Source organism: Zalophus californianus, chromosome 13, assembly GCF_009762305.2.
Source record: "Zalophus californianus isolate mZalCal1 chromosome 13, mZalCal1.pri.v2, whole genome shotgun sequence".
Taxonomy (NCBI): domain Eukaryota; kingdom Metazoa; phylum Chordata; class Mammalia; order Carnivora; family Otariidae; genus Zalophus; species Zalophus californianus.
The window spans coordinates 82,587,205-82,612,776 of NC_045607.1; the positions used below are offsets into that span (position 1 = coordinate 82,587,205).

General features: G+C 47.1%; 2 protein-coding genes across 2 annotated transcripts; one reads left to right on the forward strand and one right to left on the reverse strand.

The window, feature by feature from the left end:
* Positions 1-776: 776 nt before the first annotated feature.
* LOC113934860 (serine/arginine repetitive matrix protein 3-like) lies at positions 777-1,458 on the reverse strand. Its single transcript, XM_027616431.2, has one exon. It carries the CDS (start codon positions 1,456-1,458, stop codon positions 808-810), a length of 651 nt encoding a protein of 216 aa, XP_027472232.1. The 3' UTR covers positions 777-807.
* KLF9 (Kruppel like factor 9) lies at positions 1,402-25,294 on the forward strand. Its single transcript, XM_027614868.2, has 2 exons — positions 1,402-1,961; positions 21,836-25,294. Exons 1-2 carry the CDS (start codon positions 1,457-1,459, stop codon positions 22,063-22,065), a joined length of 735 nt encoding a protein of 244 aa, XP_027470669.1. The 5' UTR covers positions 1,402-1,456; the 3' UTR covers positions 22,066-25,294.
* The last annotated feature ends 278 nt before the right edge of the window (positions 25,295-25,572 follow it).

Below are 25,572 nucleotides of genomic sequence, written 5' to 3' on the forward strand. Positions count from 1 at the left end.
GTCTGGTTTAATAGGAACTTTTATCAGCTCTACATTTTTCAGATGAATTAGTCATAGTCAATGCGCTAGATAGAAGGATTATTAAAAATCTGCCCCGAAGTATGCTGCATCCCCAAACTAAAAAAAAAAAAAAAAAAAAATGAAATGATGCTTTCTCATTTGTGTTTATACTTGGGCAACTTGGCCTGACATACTCGGTTTAGGGTTTTTTTTTTTTTCTTAAAGTATTGACTCGCATTTTATTTACTCATCACCCCTGCCCTTCCATACATATCTCACTTTTACTACCAGCCACATAAAACACAAGGATGTGTCCAGTTTCACTACAGCTCTTGGCGTTTACAAATGTGGAGCGCTTGCTTTCGGAACGCCCTTCTGATTGGCTGGGCCAATGTCAGTGACATCAACCAACTTACTTTTGATTGGAAGGCTGGTTGCTGGGACTCTAGCGTTTGCAGGAAGTCACTTAACTGTTTGCAAGCTGGAAAACCGAATCTGAAGTTTTCTTTTGTCACGAGAACGAGCGCAAGTGACCGGGGAAGGTGTGTCCCCACGGCTCCGCGGGCGGGAACGCGAGCCAGAAGACCCGGAGCGGCTAACGGACCGAGAGGCGCTCCCGAGGATGAGCCGCGGCTCCCTTCCAGGCTCCCGGCTGTTACCCTTTTAAATGTCAGCGTTCGAGGCTGTAGGGGTAGCACGAGGCAGCGAAACGGAACAGTCGGATTGGCCGCACGCCTCAGTTCTAGACGCACCTCTCCACCGAAAGGCCGTTCTGACTGGCAGGGGGAGAAAGTAAACAGAGTTGAATCACCCTCCCCACTGGCCAATTAGAGGGGGTTTGGATTGTGACGTGATGGGATTCTGCGAAATTGTTACTGAGCAAGAGAATGCCGGAACGGTGCGGACCGGCAAAAGCAGGGGCTCAGAAGGCGTCGGTGGACTGGGGGAAAAGTGTCTCTTAGACCTGGCGCTCGGTCCGGCCCTCGCCACCCGCGTCAGGGTGGTCGGGTGAATGTCCTGGGGCTTTGGCTCGACGGAGAGGCGGCCGAGGGCGTGTACCTCTCTTGCAGTTTCCTCTCCCAGCGCCTCGGGGGCGTTTTCAAGCGAATAAACTTGCGGCCGCCACGTGTGGCGTCTTTCCAAGGGAGCCGGCTTGGAGCGGCCGGCGCGCCCGTCGGGGGGATCGCGCCGGGCGCCGGGCGCGGGCGGCGGCGAGCGGCGGCAGCGCGGCGGAGCCCGGGGCCGTGGATGCTGCGTGCGGAGGCGCTGCCGGTTACGTAAAGATGAGGGGCTGAGGTCGCCTCGCGCTCCTGCGAGTCGGAAGCGCCCCGCGCCCCCGCCCCCTTGGCCGCCGCGCCGCGCCGCGCTCGTCGTCCGAGGCCAGGGCAGGGCGAGCCGAACCACCGCAGCCACCGCCAAGTTTGGCCGCGCCGCCGGGGCTGCTGTCGCCCGCACCATGTCCGCGGCCGCCTACATGGACTTCGTGGCTGCCCAGTGTCTGGTTTCTATTTCGAACCGCGCTGCGGTGCCGGAGCATGGGGGCGCCCCGGACGCCGAGCGACTGCGACTACCTGAGCGCGAGGTGACCAAGGAGCACGGTGACCCGGGGGACACCTGGAAGGATTACTGCACTCTGGTCACCATCGCCAAGAGCTTGTTGGACCTGAACAAGTACCGACCCATCCAGACCCCCTCGGTGTGCAGCGACAGTCTGGAGAGTCCGGATGAGGATATGGGATCCGACAGCGACGTGACCACCGAATCTGGGTCGAGTCCTTCTCACAGCCCGGAGGAGAGACAGGATCCTGGCAGCGCGCCCAGCCCGCTCTCCCTCCTCCACCCTGGAGTGGCTGCGAAGGGGAAACACGCCTCCGAAAAGAGGCACAAGTGCCCCTACAGTGGCTGTGGGAAAGTCTATGGAAAATCCTCCCATCTCAAAGCCCATTACAGAGTGCATACAGGTTAGCGGCGTCTCCCTCTCCCACCGAGCTCTGGGGTTAGTTAACCTTTGGCCGGGCAGTCTTTCTGGGCGTTAAGGACACCACGCTCGGCCTCAAGGGTGCCAACATTTTGGATAAGATGCTGTTTTAACTCTTTAAATGATTGAGCCGTGTAGAGACGGAAAGCTCCGTCTCGCCTTAATTGTCTCAGTCTCTAGAAGCCATGGAGAGCATGAACCTGGCAGGCAGAGTGAGCGCGGAGTGCCAGCCCCTGTGCGTGGCTGCGCGGGGAGTGGTGCTGCACCCCCCCCCCGGCCCGCCCCGCCCCCAGGACTCCCGCACCCCGCGACCGTGGGGCCACCCCACCTGGGCAGGTGCTGCACTGGGGAGGTCAGATGGCGTATCTTTTATTTGATTCTCTTGAGGGATTGCAGCGAAATGGCCAAAACCTGGGGAGAAGCGGCACACTTCACGTGCAACCTTTTAAGGATGACTAAGGACTCATTTAGCTGTATGCTTGCTACTTTTCAGGGCTTGCCAAGGTGGTTTTAAATTTGGCCAAGAGTCCCCAGGGAGGTTTAAAATAACACTGCTTCAGGCGGCAGAGGAATTTGATCAAGTGATGGTTGGTGGGTTAACTTCATGACTAGTTAGCCTTTTTAATGAGATTCCAAGGCTGATTCCCCCGCCCACACACACACACACACACACACACACACACACACACACACACACACACACACACACACACACACACACACACACACACACACACACACACACACACACACACACACACGATTGGTGGCACCCTCTACCCTGAATAGTTAGCGGGGAGGTGTGGTCCTTGCCTGAGGTCAAGGCTTGGTAGAGAACGTGGGCCTGGAGGCCTCCTGGAAGGGTCTCTCCCAGGGAGACCAAAAGGCCGGCGCTGGCCCAAGGAATGTGGCCAGGAAGACATATGCAGTATAAAAACGGGCTTTGGAGGCTTACAGAGACCTTGGTCAGCCAATTCTGCTGGTTCTGTTTAACATAACTGAGAAAAAGTTGGAAAGGGCTGGGCCATGCTATCTCACCATCTTTAGTAAGGCTCTTCTACAACTGCTATTCTGATAAGGAAGCACAGGACCTGATCCTTTCATGCAACTTCTTTTCCTTCGACCCTCTGACACCATATTGAAGAGGCCATTGGAGTTCCTTAGCCAACTATTGTCTTTTTGGGGTGTGATTGTTGGTACTTTAAGATGAGGCCCTGGGCCTGTGGTTTTAAAATGATCATTGGTTGGTTTGGTTTTGCTTTTGAAAAGCAAGGCCACATAACTGCATTTCGGATTTTATTTCCTTTGGAGGGTGCTTCTTGTGGAGGTGCCTGCTGGCCCAGAACTGCAGTGGAGTTTCCTGCGTGGTTAATGCACAATCAGGTTCTGTTTGGGGGTGTCATCTAAAGCTGCCCTCAAACAGCAGAGCTGGAAGTTTATATCTGTAAGGCCGTCGGAAGGCAGATGTGTGCCCGAATGGGGGGATGTGACCTTTAGCGTGACTCCCCCGGGGTGAAGCAAGGGTGTATTAACCCGAGGGTGTTACTCACCAGCAGCTGTTGGGCGGGCCTGGCCTTGTCAGCCATGTTCCCCGAGTTCAGTGGCTCACAATGACACTCACTGCCACCTTGAGCAAAGGCACTTTCTCCTTCAGGGAGCTGCCTGGTTGGGCGGCCGGGGAGGCCTGCAGGGTTTCTGTGGGAGCTACCAGAGTCTTTCTGTCTTAGAAAAAAAGATTCCTGGAGTTCTGAACCATTCAGCTGAGTGATTTTTCTCGGGCATTTATAGAAATGGCTGCTTATGTGTGCGTGCATGCGTGGTGCTCTTTAATTCTCCATAAGGCAAGCCGGCTCAGCTGTTCCAGGAGAACCTTTTACACAGTCAGGAGTGGAAAACCGAGGGAAATGTTAATCCCATTTTAAATGCTACAGTCGGTCTTTTGAAACTAGTGATAGGGTGATAGCAGGTGTCTTGTTTATGTTTGGGGGCTCTGTAACACCAGGACACGGTTGAACAAAAACCTTGGCCTCTGTAAATATTGTGGGAAGCACACTCCTACTGAAGAAGGTATGTGTCAAGGATCCTCTTTAAATAAGAGACTTAGAGGTCTTGTGCATTTGGAAGTTGCAGTTTCGGCTTCAAGTTAGATTGTCTTGGGGAGGGGGTGGAAATGGGGTAAGGAACTTCCTGGGGTTTTTTTGTTGTTGTTGTTTTTGTTGTTTTTCTTTTTGCTGGTATTAAATCCGGAAGGTGGACCTGAGATAGCCCTTGGAATGTCTGTATTCTGTGAAGATTTTAACAGCTAAAATTCCAGCCACACCCCCCTGTTCAGTATGGCCCAATAAGAGTCCTTCCTGCTGCTTGCTCATCTCCTAGAGCCTCCTCCAGCTCCCACTTCTGCAGACCCAGGGGCTTTAAGAAGTTGAGTCATTTAAACAAAATTGCATTTAAGCCACAGTGCAGCTACATCTGTCGTGTCCTAAGAGAAAATAACGATTTTGAGTTGGGTTCTCCTTTGTCCTCTTGTCTCCTAGGTGGGAGAAACTTCAAGTTACTTCAATTCTAAGTTTGCAAACTAGAGGCCTGCCGCTGGGTTGGCTTCACAAATCTGTTTGGCATGGCCAACACAGAGTTAATAGAAAATGTAATTAGTTACGAACATCTGAAAATCCGAAGATTTGGCAGGAATCCAGAGTTCTGGCTTCTCTGGAAAAATCGATCGATCGGGCAGTACTGGGCCTGAATTCCTATCCAGCAACAATTGGCTTGAACTGATCATTTTTTACAGGGCAGTGTCCTTTATTATTTTAATCATTTACATCATCTCTGTTGGCATGTAAGTTTACTACCCCTTCTTCGTTTGACCCTCAGCTTCTTAATCCACTGGGTAGGCTGTTATCACTGAACCTCCTCATAGGTTCTTGTGCAAAGATTAAATGACATAGACAAAGCACCTAATATAGGATTCCACATACAGAAAGCCCTCAAGAAATTCTGGATCTTATAGTTTGTGTGTAATAGAGAGGGATTCCTCCAAATCAGGAACCAGGATAAACTTATTTTTGAGTAGTACGTCAGTTTACATTTTATAATACTATGCTCAATTTGCTTTTCTTCAGCCTCTGGGTCAGATATTCTTCCCCAGTAATGTACTTCTAACCTTTAAGCAACGGATCTACGGTTAATCTGAAAAATGCCGCATAGACATTCTTTCTCGTTTCCAGACTTCTGGGACACTTTAGGGGGTATTTATGGTAACATTTCAGCTTCACAATTAGACCCATTACAGTACTTTTCCTGAAGACACATGGAGCATATATATATATATTTTTAAATGCAAGCAGTTTGAAGTTTATCCTGTCACACCCCCCACAGACCCACACCCACATCACCACCATCATCTACGTGCCCGTGTGCACGCGCACACAGAAGTCCCCTCACAGCCCCCACATCCACACCCACACACTCCTTCCCCACCTCGGAGCATATACCCCAAACTGGCTCCACAAATATGTGCTCACTCTGCAGGCCTCCTGCCACACCCACATCTCCTCAACCACCCATGAGCACTAAAAAAAAAAAGAAAAAAGTTTATCCTGTTTCCTGACTATGTGGTCACCTTGCACAGTTTTGGGGGGGGGGCTGTATCTTTGGGGGAAGGAAACAGCGACATCCAAATTCTAGATCAAAATCTTCAGAGCCAGCTGGTGTAGACTCATGCTAGGCTGACATCCCAATGATAGAGACCTTAGGCTTTACTCCCATGCCGAGTGCCATTTTACTTTCTTTTTAGAAGGACTCAAGTCAGCTCTCCCCAAGTGGTGACAACGGGTTGAGCTTGAGGACACTTGGTTATATCACTCCAGTTCCACAGAAAAAGTTTTAAAAACAACACTTTTCTTTTTAATAGAGCATAAGGACATTTGTGTAAAATTAAGGAGACACAGGGTTGCAAAACCCCCAAGAGTGATTGCTTCTGTTTCTTCTTCCCCTGCTTGCACATTTCCCTGGGATACTTGAGACTATCTGGCAGAAGGGATCTGGAGGGCCCTCACCGTGGAAGGTCTCCTCCAACCCTGGAAATTGGTTTTCTGGCCTCTTACAGAAATGTCCATTCAGCCAGGATGTTCCCTCCCTGAGACCAAAGGTTTAAATTTTTGCTAATACGGATGCCAGGCCTGCCCTGAGCCTCTTGTACTCTTCTCCTTTAATTACTGCAAAAAGCTTTAGAGTCCACTGTTTGATTCAGGAGAGTCTAGTGGCCCTCAGAGGTGGGAGAAAGGACCCATTCCGTTACCCGGGAGGCAGGGGTTCAGGGACAGGGCAAGGTCTCGCTTTGGCTGCAGGCCCCAGACTGGGGGCCTCAGCTCACAAGTGGCCTCCAAGTAGGCTATTCACTAGCCGGTGTCCAGTCTCTGCCACTTTCTCTTCTCTTCCTAAGTAGAAGGGAGGCCCTGAGTGTGGGTCCTTGAGGAGACATTCTCTCTGCCCTGTTCTTTTTTCCATAGGGCTCCCCAAGTGATGTGGATTGTTGTATTTCATAACCTGACACGCTTCATCCAAAATAGATTTACAGCTTAGCCTGAGTGGGGCTTGCTTGCACAGGTAATTGTTTTTTTACTTTATTCGCCCCCCCCGCCCCGTTTTCTCTCCCCTAAGGAGACTTCAGACATTTTTTCCCCATAACTGTCCTCCCCTCCCATGACATTTTAATGCCACAGGAATGCTGTAGAGCTGTTTGTATATGTACCCCTTTAAAAGGCCACAAACCACAGGACGATAGCTAAGACTTTTTTTTCACCTGCCAAAGATCCAGTTTTTGCCCCCTTAGGGCAATATCCACCCCACTCCCCAGTGAGACTATCTAAACACAACCTCCTGCACCGTGTTGGGGGTGGGGGGAATGACAATCTGCATTCGAGAAGAAGGCAAAGAGCTGCAGATGGCCTCTAGCTGTAGAGGATGTGAGGTTTCTAAGGGTCACAAGGATGGACTCCTGAAGGGAGTGCTTCTGGGTTACAGACCAGAGGCCAAAACCCCCTCTACTCCGAAGAATGATGGCCCCGGCCCCGGCCCCGGCCGCCCGAGCCCCAGCCGGCTGCTGGGGTCAGCCCTGGGGATTGAGGCCTTCCAGGGGACCCAGCTGCTCTTTGTTGCCAGTCCCCAAGGTAGGGCCCGTGGCTCCTCTTCCTCACTTCCCCTGTTCTCGCAGAGACAAAGTGGGGCTCGCCACCTTAGAAAATCTGCTGCTGCTGGCAAGGTTACTGTTTCACGACAGAAAATACACGCGGAGTAGAATTACCGAACGAAAACATTATTCCCCTCTTTCCCCCTCAGATCTTGGAAGAGTGGTGAGGAGAGGGGAGGGACAGGTGGGGCCTGGGGTCGGGGAGGCGGTCGCGGAGCAAATGTAGAGCTGTTTGGATGGCAACACCCCCTGACCTTCAGACGCAAAGATGTAACCTGAGGGAAGTGAATCCTTGGATTCTGAACATAAGGGTCAGATTTACATTCTTGTCTCAATTGTTGACGCTTATCCCAAGAACTAGTCATTCTGCAACGCCTGTGGGAAATTCCCAGCTCGAACTTCCCAGGGAGAACTCTCATATGACCTATTGAGAAAGCGGCTGACAATGGTCTTCCTGAAGAAGTTCATTGGGAAGAAAAGTGGGCGGATGGGTTCCAGTCTTCGCTCTTCCAGGAGCTCCTGAAACAGCCTGGTGTGTGCTGGTTAGAGTCAGCTTTCTGGGCCATCAGTGTGATTTCTGAATTCCTTATGGTCACTACCATTCTTGATTTAAACAAACAAGACAGAACCAGCTTTGTCATTTTCGTTAGTCTTGACTTCCAAATTTTTCGGGTTGTTTTCTCCCCCCTCCCCTTGGCTGTTCTAAGGCTCGGAGAAAAAGCTTGCAGCCCTCCAGGCCTCCCCCACATCCGACCCTCCCACCTGATCCTAATGTTTCTCCAGCAAGCCCAGCGCCTACTGAAGAACGCAAATTAGTGCCTAGTAATTGGTACAAAGGCACTTTCTGTTTCTATGCAACAGGCAGAAAGGAGGGGCGACAGGAAGGGGAAGAGAACCCCCCAGATGGTTAAAAGGAAAGAAACGGGACCCTCTGCAGTGGTCTCTGAGCAATCCTGGGTGTCGCTCCACCCCACTCTTTGCTGGGAAGCTAGTCACAGGCCTAGGCCTAGATCCAAGCCCTTGGTGGTGGCAGCTGTCAGTAGCGGGGAATTTGGAGCTTGGAAGTGACCTTGAGGGGTCATCACATCCATCATTTTGCCTTTAGAGGAGGTCAACACAAGAGGGCGCCCCGGACTCTGAAGGGCTGTTGAAGACCTGCTAAAGGCCCGAGCGTGGCCCAAGTAGACGCCTTCCCTCAATGTGAATTCTTTGCAATTCTTTGATCTGAATTCTTTCCCCACCCTCCACCCCCCACCCCCACGGTCTCCCAAGAATTCCAGTCTGTGGTTAACATTTTTAAAACCCTGGTTTAAAGAGCTGCTTCGCAGTAACCAAATTAACCAAGCAAAAGGGCAGAGGTGGAGTCAGCCCGGGGACTTCTGCCCTTTTACTGCGGGAGCAGCTCACTGTGAGCCAGCCCAAGGCCAAGTGCCAGGGAGATTTCCTACCCCACCCTTCCTGGAGCCCTCCTGAAACTTTAATACCTTTTTGGTGCATTAAGGCCAAGAGTAAACATTTGTCTTACCCTGGCCTCAAGCAGTCCCCTCAACAAATAATAGGACTCACATTATTATTCATGGAGAATGCCTTCCCCACCCCTTGCCAAGGGAGTGAGGTGCATCCACTTTTTATGCGTGGGATCTTCCAAGGCATTCATCTCTGTTTGTGCTCGGAGCCCGTGTTTACGAAGGTGCACCCACAGGCTTCCCTTTGAATCTGGGTGCATCGGGAGGTATCTTAGCCTCTGGAGTCCTGAGCTGTGAATGAACATCTGGATCTGAAATCCAAGGATTCTAGAGCTGCAAGAACCAGCTAGCTCACTGGCTAAGCCTGGGGCCACTGGGTGTACGCGTTTTTGTTTTTGTTTTTGTTTTTATAAATAAAATGAAGAATGATCACAGATTTGAACAGGAGAATGGAATTCATCCCTGATTGAGCCTTTTTAAAAAGCGAGGACATTATTTACATAGATGAAAATAGAGGGGAGCTTAAGCCCTGCAAAATTAATGACAAGGATTTGAAATGCAGGCAGCAGTATTTTATATCAAACAAAGTGTGAACATTTTTCCAAGGCGAGTCTCTGTCGTTTTGGAAGTGAGTGCCTCCCAGAGTCAACTGGAACCAAAGTGGGAACCGGTGGGGCAGGCAACCGACAAAAGCTTTGCAGACATTTCAGAACTGGAAAGAATTTTATAGATCATCTTGGTTCAAAGGGAGGGAAAAGAAGGTTTCCCCAGCTTTCCCTTCCAGGGGACCAGCTTTGATGAGGTAGAGGCAGTCAGAAGAGTGTGTGATGGGGAGGCCAGCCCACTCTAAGGAGCTCGCAGGCAGGGCATCTCCAGGGGAGGCCTTTGTTTCAGTAGTGAGAGCAATCAGAGCATGGGCTTTGGCTTCCTGCCTCTGCCACTCTCCCATGGTGAAAACTCTTTGAGCCTCAGTGTTCCCATCTGTAAAATGGAGTTCAGTGAAGTTGTTCTGAGACTAATTCAGATGAGGCGTTTAAAGCATTTTGGACGGTGTCCCCCTACACCAAGAATTATAATTAAAAATAATTTATAGGTGTTGCCCAGAAGCCCTTGAGGTTCCTAGAATTTTTGTTTACAATGCCGGAGCAGTCCAGCAACAGCTCATTCTTTGAAAGAATATTTGTTTATTGAGTGACTGTTACACGCAGAGGGCTGTGCTCAATGTTGAAAGCAGGCATTGTGAACATTGTGAATAATAGTAATAATGGAAATGTATTAATATTAGTAGTAATAATAATAGAAATAGCAATAACATCCAGCATTTATTACATGCCAACTTCTAAGCCAAATGGTTTACGTACATTGTCAACATATAAACTCATGGAAGTCCTATGAGATAAGAAAGTACTCTTATTTTACAGGAGGAATTTAACTTGGAATCAGTTACCTTGGTCCAGGGTTACTCTGGAATTTTCCTAGTGTGTTTCTAACTACCTGGAGTTATGCATGAATTGTTGACCTGGACCCCTTGGGGTCCACCAGTGGGAAGACACCCTGTCTTGCATGCCTCTCCTGGACTTGGCCCCAAAGCCACGGGCCCTTAGTTCTCTACTCTTGTGTTCTAACTGGTGCCTGGCTGGTTTTGATGAACCTTGGTTAAGAATATCTACAGCAATCTTGGACTCTGACCAAACCTATCCTATATTTTCCAAGAGCTGTTCAGAACCTGCTTCGTTCCCATTGAAAAAGACACCAGTTCTGGGTCCCCACAGTTGTATTAGTCAGGATTCTTGGTTGCAAGCAACTGAATCCAAACTTGGACCTGCTCAGTAAAAAAATAGAACTTTATTGGTTCAAATTATCCACCCATCCGGGGTAGCCCTGGATTCGGGGACTTGGTGTCTGGCTCTCTCCCTGGCTCGGCTCTGCTGTCCTTTGCTTTGGCTTCATTCGTGGGCAGGCTGTCTCTGGATGGTGGTAAGGTGGCCGTTGGCAGTGGCCGACTCCTAGCCTGCCAATTCAGCAAGGAAAGAAAGTTCTCCTTTCCTAATAATTCCAGCAAAAGTCTCGGGCTTCAGTCTTCATAACTGAATTAGAAGTTTGTGCCTGTCCCACAACTCAATCATTGTGGCATGGCTAGGTCATATCAAACCTCTGGGCTTAGGGTGTGGGGTCACCTCTCCCCGCCCCCCTCCCCGAGAATTACATAGACTCAGAGTGGGGAAGGGGTAATTTCCACAAGGAAATTCAAGGCATGCTATTTATTACCCCAAGGAAGCAATGGATGCCAGACAGGCAAAGCCAGCAGATACCCCCTCTATCTGCCAGATGTTCCAAAAAGCAGAGGTTTGACAAAATGAGCGACAGATTAGTATGACGACATCCCCCCCCCCCCCCCCCCCTTTGAAGAGAAAGGACTCAGAGCTATCTCTGGAGTTCATCCTAAAAGATAGGCCACCGGTGCATGTACTAAATGGTCTTGGCAGGAGATAGATGATTTCAACATACATTTCTTGTGCTCAGGCTCATACCTCATACCTCTTCGGTGGACATTCTAGAAGCCAGTACCCAAAGCCTCTCATGGAATGAGGTTAACAGCAACAGTGTCTTAAGCAGCACCATTCGCATGGTCTTAATTCCAGTTGTCTGTCCATTTTAATGCCCAGAGAAATGAATTGTGTTTACATGAATGTTTGTCACCCTGGGTGTGAACAGAGAAAGGCCTCATCTTTGCAAAGATGGGCTGTTTATAGGACAGTTCCCATTGGGATTCCGGAGTCCATTCGGTGTGCGTCATGCCCAACAACAACACCCTAATAAATTGTGAGGCAAAAATTAGCTCTTAAAAATAACTTACAAAAACACATAAAAATGACTTAAACTCCTGTGCTGCCATAATTCTACAGTAGTTTTGTACCACTGCCGTTTTCATGAAAATAAGCAGAATGACAACCAAACAGCCGGCTTTTCCTCGGTCGTGTTACACAATCGTCCCTGTGGCCACCCCCTAAATGCTTGTCTAGTGAGCATTATCCCTCTGAAGCAGGGGTTTCCGGTGTAAAGAAACATGGGCTCTGCCCCTCCAACCTGAGTCATTTCTCCTCGATGTCCTGCCGGTTTCCACATGGCAAAGCTCTGCCCGGGAATGCCTGCCCTGGGAGCGCCGGGGGGGCCGGGCGGGGGGCTGCTTGCGGAAGGTCGGACAGCTCAGCCCTGGCAAGCTTTGTGGTCTTTGGTGACGAACACCAGGCCATAGGAATCCATGGCCCATCCCATTAAAGACTGAAAAATTATTTGACGGTGGCCCACGTGGCGTGTGGTCATCACAACCTTACTGTGGGTCCAGCGGTATAACGAGGTTGAGCCCAGAGGGCCAATGCTGACACCACGTGCTGGAGAAGCATCACCAGTCACTCTGAGCCACTGCGAGGGCCACGGCCTGGCTGGCAGGCAGAGTAGGCATTTTTCTAACCAGACAGCAGTCTCATCTCCTGTACTTTTGTCTTTTGCCCGTTGCTTGATCTGAGCCAAAGGCGTCAGCTCTCTGGATCACGGTTGCTCCAGAGTGGGAGCTGCGGACGCTACATATAGTTGTACGTAAGTGTGCAAACAGAAAGGTGATCCTTGTGTTTGCGAAGGAGGCCAGAAGTCTCAGTGGCCCTTGTAAAGCAACCATGTGCATCGGGCACAAATTTCCCAGTCACAAGCCTGGGGTGTGCAAAGATGTAAATGTCTGTAACCAGAGCTGAGTTCTTGAGCACTGCCCCATGTTCCTCCTCCCCCCACCACCACCACTTTGGGCTGTTGATGGAGAAATTTTTATCTTGAGTCCTGTTCAGGTCTCTCTGTCCCTTCTCTATTGAATTGTATTCTTCTTTAGGTAAATGTTTGCAAAATCAAGAGTTCTCTCTCCCCCTCCCTTTGCCTTTCTTTCTCCTGGGAATGATCTAGTATTTGGTAGGCAAGAAGTCCACCTCTTTTCTTTTTGGCATCATGGGAAGCCTGTTGATGTTGCACACCATCCTTTGACCTTGATGGTCTCCCCTGGGGTGTCATGCACTAGCTTAGGTCTTGGTCCTTGTGTGCTGGCAATCCTCTGCTCAAGAGGGCCTCTGGACAGTGGCTCCAGGTCGTAGAACCTTGCAGTCTGTGACTCAGGACCCCTGGGGCGTTCTCCCAGCCGTGTGGTCCTGGGCTCTGGAGCGCCCAGTCCCTTTCCGCACCCTACATTTGGAAAGGTGAGGCTGTGAGGCGTGCACAGACACCCTCCTCCAGTGTGGCTGCCTGACTCAGTCAGTCAGGTGCCCTGGCGTGTTGGGGGTGGGGGGGATGGAACTTCCCCAGACGGGCTGGTGCAGGCTCTAGGCCAGGCAACGGTGGCCATCCCCTGGGACTGCCCACACCTGTTACTAACAGGACAGTACAGAACACAGGGCATTTCTTAGGGACCTCTATGTCTGTTCTCTAAACTCAGCCCCTCCAGCCTCTCTGTAGCTCAGGTCTCGGTAGGAAGCGCTGGCCAATCAAGAGACTTCAAGTTTAAGGACTTCTGTGCTCTGCTTTCCATTTTTAAAACTCTAAAGCTCAGCAGCACATATCTGTTTTAAACTGTTAAGTGCCCTCCCGAAGCCAATCCATCTGGGAAGAAGAACCCGGGAGTAAGAGAATGAGAGAAACCTGTGGTAGGAGGCTCTCCCTCCAGTGAGTTAGGGCCTTTGCTCTTCTTTCACATCTAATCTTGTCTCATGCTCCAAGCTGAAGGAGGCATTTGAAAACCGGTTCTCATCCAGGCGTGTCCTTGGACAAGTCATCTGCCCTCTGAGTTGGCTTTATCTGCCAGGCTTGACAGGTTTTAATTTGATGGTTATCAAAGTCACCCAAAATGCAAAGATTTAGAGAATCTATGTTCTCAGGATAGTTTTGCCATTAAACATTTATATCCTGCTCGATGTTTAGCAAGTTCACTGATTATTTCTCTTTCCCACAAACAACTGGGCAGAAGCAGCGTAGTCTGGGATGGACAGGAAGAGCGTGGGCATGGGAGTCAGCTAATCTGAGCCAGGACCTAGCTGTGTGCTTGTGGAGAGGTCACTCCACCTCTGCCAAATCAGAGTTGCTGCGATGGGGCCCTATGACTGAGACATCAGGACTTTTTTCTTGCTAGGTTGAGAACCCAGAGTCCAGAATCTGGTGTTCCCTGTCTCTCCTTCTGAGGTCCCAGCACATGAGCTAACTCCCCAGATCAGCTGAGGTCGGGGACACACAAACAATATTCAGACAGCCTTGCTTCCTAGACACTAACACCCAGTGCTCCGTGACAGATGTTACAGACACACCCCCACTTCCCCGCTCAGAACCTAAAGAATGGGACAAGCTGCATTCCACAGATAAACACAGGGGCCGGGAAGTAAAATCACACATTCAAACTCTGAAATGACTCTGTTGTATCAACAAATAAAACATAAAAAGAAACCAAATCACAAGAGGGATTCAGAGAGGGGCCAAGAGCAAGTGGCAATATAATGGCGATGACACTGAGGCAGGATGATTCTTCCAGAGCCAATGAAATGTTTTTATTTTTTCAGAGCATCTGCATGTGCAGGTCGCAATATTTCTGGCGAACAGGAAGACTTGATTTTTCTTTTGACTTTTGGTTTCTTGATTTTTGAGGTCATAGTTAACTGGAACGGTTCATGCAGGGAATTGTAGAATTGTCTGCTCCCACGGATGGCCTGCATACCTCCTTTGTCAAGTGCATGGTGCTCCATGAGGGTCATGGACACGAAAAAGAATAGAGCAAAGGCTTACATTCTGTACCTGTAGGTCAGCGTTGCTCTCCTATAGGAACAAGGACCGATGATAATGGACAATGGGGTAGGGATGCTGAAGTCCTAGGGTTGGGGCAGGTCTGTGTAGCTCTGTGTCCCACCAGCCTCATCCATGAATGCCGTATTGGACCCTGGGCTTTGCACCTCTGCACGCACTTCCCTGCTTCCCAATGAACTCACCCCTCGGGGGGGCAGCCTTAGCCATTATTGCCTATGTAACTCTGAAGGGAGATTCCTGTCTGTCCTTGTAGGGGCCATTTTCCTTTCACGTACAGAAGAAGTAGGAGGGGAAGGGTGAGCGAGGGGTGAGGAAAGAGATGAAGTGTGTTTTGAAAGTTTCTTACTTTCTAACAATTTGAGAAGGAAACAGAATGATAACTCCTTTCTTTGGTCTTGGACACCAGAGTGTTATTTCTCAATAGAAAGTAAATACCTGGCCCCCCATTCTCCATGTAGAATATATTCTTGATCAACGATCAACCCGAATGTGGAAAAGTTTAAACTCAAATGCATCAGTTTCCTTTGTTTTGTGTAAGACTCTTTTTCTCATAAAAGAAATGTGTACTTAACTGTTTTAAAAAAGAATCGGAAAATATAGGAAAATTACAGAAAGAAAGTGTTACTCTTTATCCCCACCCCCACCTGTAGATAGCTACTGTTCGTATTTTATATATATTCTTCCAGGATTTTTTTCTCTCCATAGATGTTGCACATAGATACATATACAGCCGGTCATACACTGCTCTTTTCCCGTAGTGGTATATTGCTAACATTTTTCCATTTCATTCTGTAACAATCTAGTACCTTTGTAATAAGTACACATTATTTCCCTGTGTGGATACACTACAATGTATCAAACTGGTTCTCTATTGTTTGTTAAGTTGTTACCAAGTTTTAGCTTTTATGAACAATGCTGGTATCCCTGTATACTTTTGTGTTCCTATCTAATTATTACCAAAAATAATTCCTTGACGATTATATTGCCAGATAGCCCTCGATCAGTTATAAGTCCCACCTATGCAGTAGAGGTCTGTTTCCTCATGCCTCCACCAATGATGGATCCATGTACAAACTTTTTTTTTTTTTAAGTAGGCCCCCCCCCCCCGCAGGGGGCTTGAACTCATGACCCTGAGATCAAGAGTCAGATGCTCAACCGACTGAGCCACCCAGGTGCCCCGTATGCACATACTTTTTAACATTTTTACCAGCCTGATATATATTTCGTTAGTGTCTTAATTAGCCCTGTTTTGATTATTTGTGAGATTAAATATATTTTCATATATTTATTGGCCATTAGCATTTCTTATTTTACAAATTACCTATTTGCATCCTTGCCCAATTAAATTGGGTTATTAATTTTGATTTGTAAGTGTCCTTTTTGTATTACAGATTTTAACCTTTTGTCTTATGCTGCAATTTCCTTTATTAGTTCACCATCTGACTCTTAAATTTTTTCACTTATGTATATTTTTACTATGCAGAAGTTTAAAATTTTTTTATGTGTTTCACAACTACTCTTCCAATAGGATTTTTTTTGCCTTTAGTTTCATGTTTAGACAGTCTCTTCCCACTCCAGGATTCTAAAAGCAGTCACCTATATTTTCTCTCACCTCTGTGGTTTTGTTTTTTACATTTATGTATATAGCTCCTCTGGGATTTATTGAAGGGAATGGTATAAGGTAGAGATCCAGATTTAATTTTTCAGATGTCTATGCCATTTACTGAATTACACATTCATTTCTTCGCTAATTTGAAACACCCCATCCCTATCGAGTCTTGGGTTTATTTTCAGACTTGACTCTGTTCCACTGAGTTGTCTTTTCCTGTGCTGGTCTTGCACTATCTGAATTATTGCAGCTTTAATCATACATTGTAATAACTGGTATCGCAAGTGTTCACTTACTGTTGTTCTATTGCAAAATTTTCTTGGCAAGTCAAGTGTATTTATTCTTCCAAAATCACTTTAGAATAATTTTGTCAAGTTCAAGAAAAAAGAATTTCTATGGTATGTGTTAATTTCATAGACAAATTTGTACAGCATTGCCATATTCACACCACTGAGTCTTACCATCCGAGAACATGGGAAACGTTCCATTTATTCATTTTCTTTTATGTCAGGGTCTGATGATTTTCTTCATGCAGGTCCTGAACTTTTATTTCGAGGCTCACCCTGACTGGCGGTGGTTAGCATATAAGAAAACCATTGCTCTTCTGTATATTTATACCTGAGAATGCATTTTTTAAAATTATATTAGGTTTTTTTAGGTATTTCTCTTCAGTTTTCCAAATAGGAAGGTGTATCAACCGCAGATAATTCTTTTATCACTTCCCCTACCAGTGATTTACTTATTCTGTTATCTAATTGCATTCACTAGCATTTCCTGAACAACATTAAGTAGCGGTAGCGATGGGGACAGTGTCCACTCACTTGACTTTAATAGAATGCTACCTTTATTTTACTGTTGACCTTGCTGGGGAAAGGTTTCAGATCTATATTTTTCTAGCCTGTTAAGGAATTTTTCTTCTGTTTTCCTACAAGCTTTTATTAGGGCTGGATGTTGAGTTTTATCAAACACTATTTTGCATTTTTCAAGGGAAAATGTGTGTGGGGTGGTGGGTATATTAGTCTGTTAAAAGGGGGAATCATATCAGTATGATTTTCTAATATCAGATTATCATTTTATCTCGGGAATCCTAGTGGGTTTTTTACAATCAGAACCCACTATTTTATCCTCAAGAAGCGGCCCTGATTTTGTCCATCTGCAGGAAGCTGTGATTCCTAATTGGCATTTTTGGAGTTCTGTTCTGCAAAGGAGGCCTCACGCCCTTAGATCTGTTTTACGAGCCGGAGTTACTTTTGCTGGAAGCCATGGGAGGTTCAGAGTTTGTATTTTTAACCTTCCTGCCTTGATTAAGGTTAGCCCATTTTAGGCTCTTCCATGGAACTGTGGAAGGGAAGGGGAGAAAAGCCAGGTGGGAAAGCAGGTGTGTTGAGACCATAGGTCTCCCAGACCTATGTATCTCAATGACAGTCTGTCTGAGCTCAAGGAAGCTTGGACAAAGTTAAGGTTGAGTGTCACCAGTTGGCAATGCCCACACTGCCCTCTTTCTCCCTCTGCATGGAGAACTCACCACTTGGCGTTGTGGGCTAATCACCAAGTAGAGTGGAGGCTCCTTCTTGAAAGCAATGAGCTGTCCTTTGTACTAAGTAGGCAAGCGCATAGCCTGCAGGCTCTACTCCACTCCTCTTGAACCGCTTGGAGGCCCAGGAGACTTCTGGAGGCCTGACCTGTCTCTGCAAAGAAAGTCTCTTACACACCAGGTGCGGTATTCAGTAGCCGTTTTGATCCAGTTTATTTTATACTGGAAGCCGAGGCTGTCAGCGAGAGGTGCTTAGCTTGTTGCCGAAAGGGGAGGGGAGTGGTATATAAATAAGGAGAACGCAGAGGAACTTGTGCCATTAACAGCTCTGCTCCAGTAAAGCAAGAGTTTATTGTGTCACTGCCTCTGGGTATGTTTTCCTGTAAAGGCCAGAAATAAAACACGAGTACATGCCTGTTCTTCCCCCGCCCCCCTCCCCTGGAGGACGGTAACTCTCTCATTAATACTAAAGACAAGTTTAAAGATTCTTTAATTGATAGTTGCTGTGCCTTATGATTTGTTCGGTGTGAAGAAGGTTAACTGTTCTTTTGTGGGCCTTAGCCCTGCCTGAGCTGAAAGGCCTGACTTGGTTTCCCCTTGGCTGTAGGATGAAGGGCCAGCCACAGATTCTCCAAGACCCCTCTTTTCCTCCTCTGCCCATGATCTCTGGTCCCATTCAGCCTCAAATTGTGTTCCTTCTCTACATAGGATTTCTCCATTCCATACTTTCTTAGGTACAAAACATGTATCATTTTTTAGATGATACCTTATTATGTGTCTACTATTAACGAACATGCCGAAATGTATCCCAAAGTAGGTCCTATGCAGACTCTTCACTGGGTTAAGGAGGTGGGTGGTCTCAAAGGGCTACAAATTCTAAGTCCCCTAGAAGAATCCAGGCTTCCTGCACACACACATTGTTTGGCTGGCACAATGCTTTATAAGGTGTTGAATCTGAATGCCCCTGAGGGAGCAAAGCAGTATCCAGTTGGCCATGACTCCATTACAACCCATGATCAAATGCACCTGGCATTTCACCCATTTTCACTATATGTCTGGCTCCTGAAGCCATCTGGATTTGCAAACTCTGGTGTACACAGGTACAAGTTCAAATCTTCAGGGTGAGATCATGGGTCGGCCAACTTTCTCCCCCCAACTATTTGGTAAAAACCAAAGTAAGAATGGTGTTTATACCATTTTTAGCTCACGGACTTTACAAAAATAGATGGCAGGTCAGATTTGGCCTGTGGGCTGTAGTTTGCTAAACCCCTGATTTAAATCACTGAGTCAAAGCTCCTAATGTTTTTCCAAAGGATCCAGGAAGAATGAACATGATCCTGGAGCTTCTACACTAAGAATTCACTTCCAAGGAGATCTTTTTTTAAATGCTTAGGAACTGTAAGGTGGAATTATACAAGTTATATGAGTCTAACAAAGGCTGCTGTTGGCTCGGATTTGCTCTGGGCTCAGTAGGTGGCCCGCTCTTCTCTGAAACAGGGATAAAGATGAGACGTCAGTGGCAGCATCTGGGTTAGAAGCAAGAGAACAATCACATGGTGACAGGCATGAGAAGCAGTGAAGACAAGGTAGCCATAAGCCAGACTGAAGGTGAATTCGCTGGGAAGGGGCCCTGATTTCACTTGAAACATACATAAATCATAAGCATAAATACTTAATAGTTCTGTACGCACAGCTGATTTAGGCTTCGTGCTCATTTTCCACTGACTATCCCTTCCATAAAGGCATCTTCCTAAAACAGAGGGAGTGCCTTCTTTCTTTTTCCAATCCAGAGCATGGCAGAGTGGTCCTCTGATCCATTTTTCCCACAGTGGACACAGATCCATTCCAATAAATTAACCTCCTCTCGTGACTCACTTGAAAGAAACATGTGCCAGTGAGTAAGCTAAACCACATTACCACTCCTCCAAGAAAAATCCCTCTGATGAGTTTTAGTCCTGACAAGCACCAAGAAAACACTGAGCCTTTCCTTTTCGTCGCTTTTCTCACCACCAAATCACAAAGCCGTGGAGAGACGGCTCCAGTACGGAGAGAGCAGTGAGGGTTGTTCTGTTTGGCTTGCTTTGGTTTGGTTTGGTTTTATAATTCATTGCTGTATGAATTCTAACCCTTCATTACATTTTTTAACATCCCATGTTTAAGAGAACATTTCTCCCACAAACCTTTCACTGGGATCAAGAGGACCTTGGCTGCAGTGTAATTCTGGAAGAGGCAGGAGTTTTCTTCCCCAGTGATCTGGGAACTTCCGAGCAGGCTTTGGTCATGTGAGTGACCTCAGCTGTACACACACACACACACACACACACACACACACACACACTTAGGCATTTACTAAATGCTTGGCAATATAAGTAGCACAAAAATCAGACATGATACTGTCCTCATCTCAGGAGGGGACTGTTCAGGGCGTGATGACCATTACTCTGCTGAGAGAATAGCAGATAAAACCTTAGCCATGTGTGGACTGTCATGGAGATGACACAGGCTTGGTTTTGTTGTTATTATCAGCATTTCTACATCTCTGGCACAGTGTAGGAGAAGCCGGGGGGAAAGGATGAATAATATTTGGATGACTCAGATGCGCCACACTGGACAGCCCTCAGCCTTTTGAGTCTCTGGGTTCCAGGAAGGTGGGGACGGGAGTGAGAAAACATGCACTCCTCACACCTACCAAAGGGGTGTCTGGAGAGTTCTGTGGAAGGCAGGAGCTGTGTGCCCTGGGTCTGTGTAGCAGCTGCCTTGGGCTGTGCTTGAATGAGGTGGGAAGTAGGCAGGCAGGCGCTCACAAGAGGGGCACACAAGACTCTCTCATCTTAGAACAGCTCGTGGTGCCTTTCAGCTTGTGTGTGGGTCCAGCAAACATGGCCACAGGTGCTCTCCCGCCCCGGCAGGGGCCAGGAGGCCCCCAGTGCTAACCTGATCACATCTGGAGGGTGAGGCTTAGCTGCATTTTAATGAAGTGGGACATGGAGACAATATGCTGAGTCTGAGAGTGACGGCAAAGGAGGGACTGCTGGAAACACCAGGAAGTGCTAAGCCTGTTTCCTCATCTGTGAAATGGGCCACCTCCATGGGCCGTCCTGTGAGAAACCGGTCAGATAGTGCATGTGAAGCCCTTAGCTCTTACTATTTGAGAATCATGTTCATACTTTTATGAGACAAATGGAAGAGGCTGGGACTGCTTAGTGTGAACGGAGACTAGAGAAAGACAGGATAGCTCTCTTCAGATATGTAAAGGATTATTATGTGGCAGAGGGAACAAACATTTTTTAGTAACAAACATATTTTTAGTGAACAAACATATATTTACTATGACTGGGGGCACCTGACTGGCTAAGTTGGAAAAGGATGGGGACTGTTGATCTCGGGGTTTGAGCCCCATGTTGGGCATAGAGATTAAGAATAATAATAGTAATAATAAAAATGAAGACAATATGACTTAAAATATGGCCTTCAACAGGGAAGCACATTCCATGTCTCTAAAAGTGTTTGTTACCAAGATGCTCAGGAACAAGCAGGCTTTCTTGTCGGGTGCCAGCCTCCCTGTCACCGGACCGGCCCTGACAGAGGCTCGGTGGCCACAGCACCCAGGAGCTCGAGGGGAAACACCTGCTCCAGGTGAGAGGTCGATTGGACTCGCTGCCTCAGTCCTGCGGTGCCAGCAAATCCAGCAAAGGGCCGAGGTTCCTGACTCTCTGGGAGAACCTGTGCAACCAGCCACCATGTAGAATAACCACCCCCTCTCCCCCCCCCCCCCCCCCGTGATAATAATTGCCAAGGCTCTCGGGGATCCACTGGGCCTAAAAGAGCAAGTTCTTTTGCTTGGAGAACATGATTCTGGGAAACTTCCTCATGGTATCTATTAGTCTGTTAGGTGCCAGTCTGGGGGCGGGGGGGGGGGGAGGTGGGGGGGGACCGAAATGTGTTTCTCAGCGTGGGAGGCTAGAGTCCAGGAGGAAGGAGTCCGCAGCGCTGGTTCCCTCCGAGACCTCCCTCGGTGTCCTCTGTGAACACTCTGTCCCCACATGCAGTCCCGTCTTGAGGTCCCGGGGGGGGTCAGGATGCCAGCCCAGGGATGCGGGGGTGCTGGGGGGGGACACGCCCTCAGCCCACGGGCCTCGCCTGCGGGGCCGTGTCGTGCGCGTCCCGGGGATGGTTGGCGCGTTCTGCGACCCTGCTGTCTCACCCGCGTCCTGTCTCGACCCCCTCCCCGCAGGTGAGCGGCCCTTCCCCTGCACGTGGCCAGACTGCCTTAAAAAGTTCTCGCGCTCGGACGAGCTGACGCGCCACTACCGGACGCACACGGGCGAGAAGCAGTTCCGCTGCCCGCTGTGCGAGAAGCGCTTCATGAGGAGCGACCACCTCACCAAGCACGCCCGGCGCCACACCGAGTTCCACCCCAGTATGATCAAGCGCTCGAAAAAGGCGCTGGCCCACCCCTTGTGAGGGGCCGGCCGCGCCCGCCGGACCGAACTGCTCCCGGCGCCCGGGGACGCGGCCGGCCGCGAGGGGGCGCGCCGCGGGCCCGCGGGTCCCTGCCCTCCGGCCGCCGCCGCGTTCCTCTCCCCGCAGCGTTTTCTAAAAAGCACATCGTAGCCTGAGATCAAAGTCCACACTTGGTCCCCTTGCAGAGGCAGCTCGGAACCGTCTCTGACTGTTGGAGGGAAGGCGAATGCTTTCTTTTTCTCTCTCTCTCTCTCCTTTATTTTTTTTGGGGGGGGTGGGGGTGGGGTGGGGGGAGGGGGGCAAGGCCAAGACGGCGGCGGCGGGGGGCGGGGCGCGTAGAATTTTAAAGATTTCAACACTGGTGTACATACGTCTGACCCGGTGAGCGGACCTGTGGCGTCACACGGTGATTCGGGGCCCTTTCTGCTTGCTGTCTCTCAGAATTGTTTTCTTACCTTTTGGGTGTAAATGACGAGTGTGCTTCGGTTTCTTTAGCAAAACCACTCTCTTGAACAACGTCAACCTTTGAGATAAAAACAAAAAAACAAAAAAACACAAAAACACAAAAACCGACAAAAAACACGCCATAGCACAGCTGTCTTTATGCAAGCAAGAGCACATCTACTCCAGCATGATCTGTCATCTAAAGACTTGAAAACAAAAAAAGTTACTTATAGTCAATGGGTAAGCAGTCTGAATTTATACTAATCAAGACAAACCTCTAAAAGGTTACACTAAGTACAGAACTTTTAAACCTTGCTTTGTATGAATTGTACTTTTTGAACATAAGCTGCACTTTTTATTTCCTAATGCAGAGGATGAATAAGTTAACTATGTGCTTTAAGGATAGAAGCAGACATTCTGTTTGGAACCACGTTATAATCTGCTTTTTTTTTTTATAGTATACACTTTTCCCTATGAAATCATGGCAAAGATGGGAGGGCAGAATATATATGACAGATGCTGAAGGAGAAGGAGGGTAGTATTTTTTTAAAAAAATTCAAAAAGAACAAACAGAATTTTAACTCTATTAACTTTTCCAAATTTTCCGATCCTTTTAGTTAACATCACCTTACTGTTCTAATGCCACGAAGGGAGAGGGTTTTGACTCTGTTGGGTTTTATTTGAATGGGTGCGTAACAGTGACTTCTCTGGAAACACCGACTTTGTGAAGAAAAAGTGTGTTGGTCTCCTTCCCGTGTTCCTACAAACTCCCACTAACAGGTGCAAGAGTTATGCAAAAAGGAAAAGGAAGCTGACGTGTGAAAAGAAAAATGTATCCCTGTTAAGTAGTGAGTCCCAAGGGAAAATACCATGATGATTTCCAAGGTGACTTCGAAATTGTCCCTTTTGGAGAACGAAGGCACACAGAATGCATGTGAATGAAGACACATCACTGTATCTTTGACATCAGAAGCCTCACCACTATATATCTTGTATCCAGGTGTCTACAGTGGCCTAAACCACTACATCCATAAAATGCCATTTACCTGAAAACTTAATTTTGGCCTTCACGCGGTCAGAAAAAAGTGAACTGTTTTCATAGCGAAGAAGAAACCTCAAGTAAAGGGAGTCAGCAGTGATCGTGGGAGAAATGTTTACATTTTCTTTTGTCAGAAATAATGCTTTCTGGCAATTTTATCTGCTATTTAAAACAGGGAGCTATGGTGCACTCTTGTTTATACATGTGCTGTAAGCTGTGTCGGGTAAACTTAGGGTGCCTCCCCGTCAGTGAACTCGTTACTTCACCTGACACATGCGCGTTGCCAGGTTCAGAACCAGTTGTGAGCTCCTACAGCAGGCGTGGGGCATGGCTGACTCCGACTTCCAATACAATAGCCATCACTAGCACGGTGTTTTTTTTTTTTGTTTGTTTAACCAACGTAGTTGTATTAGTAGTTCTATAAAGAGAACTGCTTTTAACATTAGGGACTGGGAACAGTCCATTGAGATAAAAAGGAAAGTGTTTTCTCACGGGAAAACATGTCAGGAAAAATAAAGAACACTTTCTACCTCTGTTTCAGATTTTTGAAACGCTTATTTTAAACCAAATTTTAATTTCTGTGTCCAAAATAAGTTTTAAGGACATCTGTTCTTCCATACGAAATAGGTTAGGCTGTCTATTTCTTACTGAGCTCATGGAACGGTCCTGCTTGTGATCCTCTGCACGCTGCCTTTTAGTGAGTGAGGAGTTTGGGGTTGCCTAGCAACCCACTAACTTGGACAAACTCATCTTCCCCTCACAGAAAGAAATGAAGGAAAACCAAGCAAAGTCAGTGAAAGACAATCTTTGTAGTTTCAGGAGTAAATCTATATGTGGCTTTTGTTCAGCACTTGCTTAGATGGTTATAAATGCAGCAACTTGTTTAAAAAAAAAAACAATGCACAATTTACTTCCCAAAAAAAGTTGTTACTTGCCTTTTCAAGTTGTTGAAGAACACACATTTGATATTCTCTTATATGTTATAGTAACGTAACGTATAAACTCAAGGCTTTTTATTCTTCGTGATAAATCCTGTTTTAAAATGTCACAGAACAGGAACCAGCATTCTAATTAGATTTACTCTATCAAGATATGGTTCAAATAGGACTACTAGAGTTCATTGAACACTAAAACTATGAAGCAATTACTTTTTATATTAAAAAGACCATGGATTTAACTTATAAAAATCCAAATGCAGGATAGTAATTTTTGTTTACTTTTTTAACCAAACTGAATTTTTTGAAAGACTATTGCAGGTGTTTAAAAAGAAAGAAAAGTTGTTTTATCTAATACTGTAAGTAGTTGTCATATTCTGGAAAATTTAATAGTTTTAGAGTTAAGATAACTCCTCTCCTTGGTTAGGGAAGAAGAAAGCCCTTCACCACTATGGAATGATGCCCTGGCTTTAAGGTCTAGCTCTACATCATGCTTCTTTTGAGAATTATATTTGGTAGCCATATTACAGAAATTGATTAGTTGTCAGTTTGCAGGTAGATTTAGCACAGCGCTCATCACTCTGGATAGATTGAGATGTTCTTTCACAACAGGTGAATGATCTGTAACACTGTAAGATACTGATCTTTACAACTGTTTAATCAGTTTTATTTTTGTACAGTATTAGTGACCTAAGTTATTTTGCTGTCCCGTTTTTGTAAATCAAATGAAATTATAAAAGAGGATTCTGACAGTAGGTATTTTGTACATATGTATATATGTTGTCCAAATAAAAGTAATAAATGACAAAGATTGAATTGTCCCTGCCATTGTGTGTTGTAAAAGGGGCGTATCTTGCTGTAATGGGGGTTGCTTCTTTAACCTGGGCTCAAAGGATTTTTTTATGGTAAGTCCAAAGGTGATTTTACTCTACGTCTTTCAACATGTGCGATATTTATATAGACCTGTGTGTATTTACTGTTCACAGACAGACCTCTGAGGAAGTAGATGGAATGTAGGCTGCTTGAAACCGCTGTATGATACTGGAGGGAAATAATTTATATTTTCAGGTAAATCATTTAAAGAGGTTT

Excerpts from the sequence above, each read along its gene's own strand:
- KLF9 (XM_027614868.2), top strand. The coding sequence starts at position 1,457 with ATGTCCGCGGCCGCCTACATGGACTTCGTGGCTGCCCAGTGTCTGGTT. Across the intron at positions 1,962-21,835 it reads CCATTACAGAGTGCATACAG|GTGAGCGGCCCTTCCCCTGC; the intron begins GTTAGCGGCGTC and ends CCCTCCCCGCAG.
- LOC113934860 (XM_027616431.2), bottom strand. The coding sequence starts at position 1,458 with ATGGTGCGGGCGACAGCAGCCCCGGCGGCGCGGCCAAACTTGGCGGTG.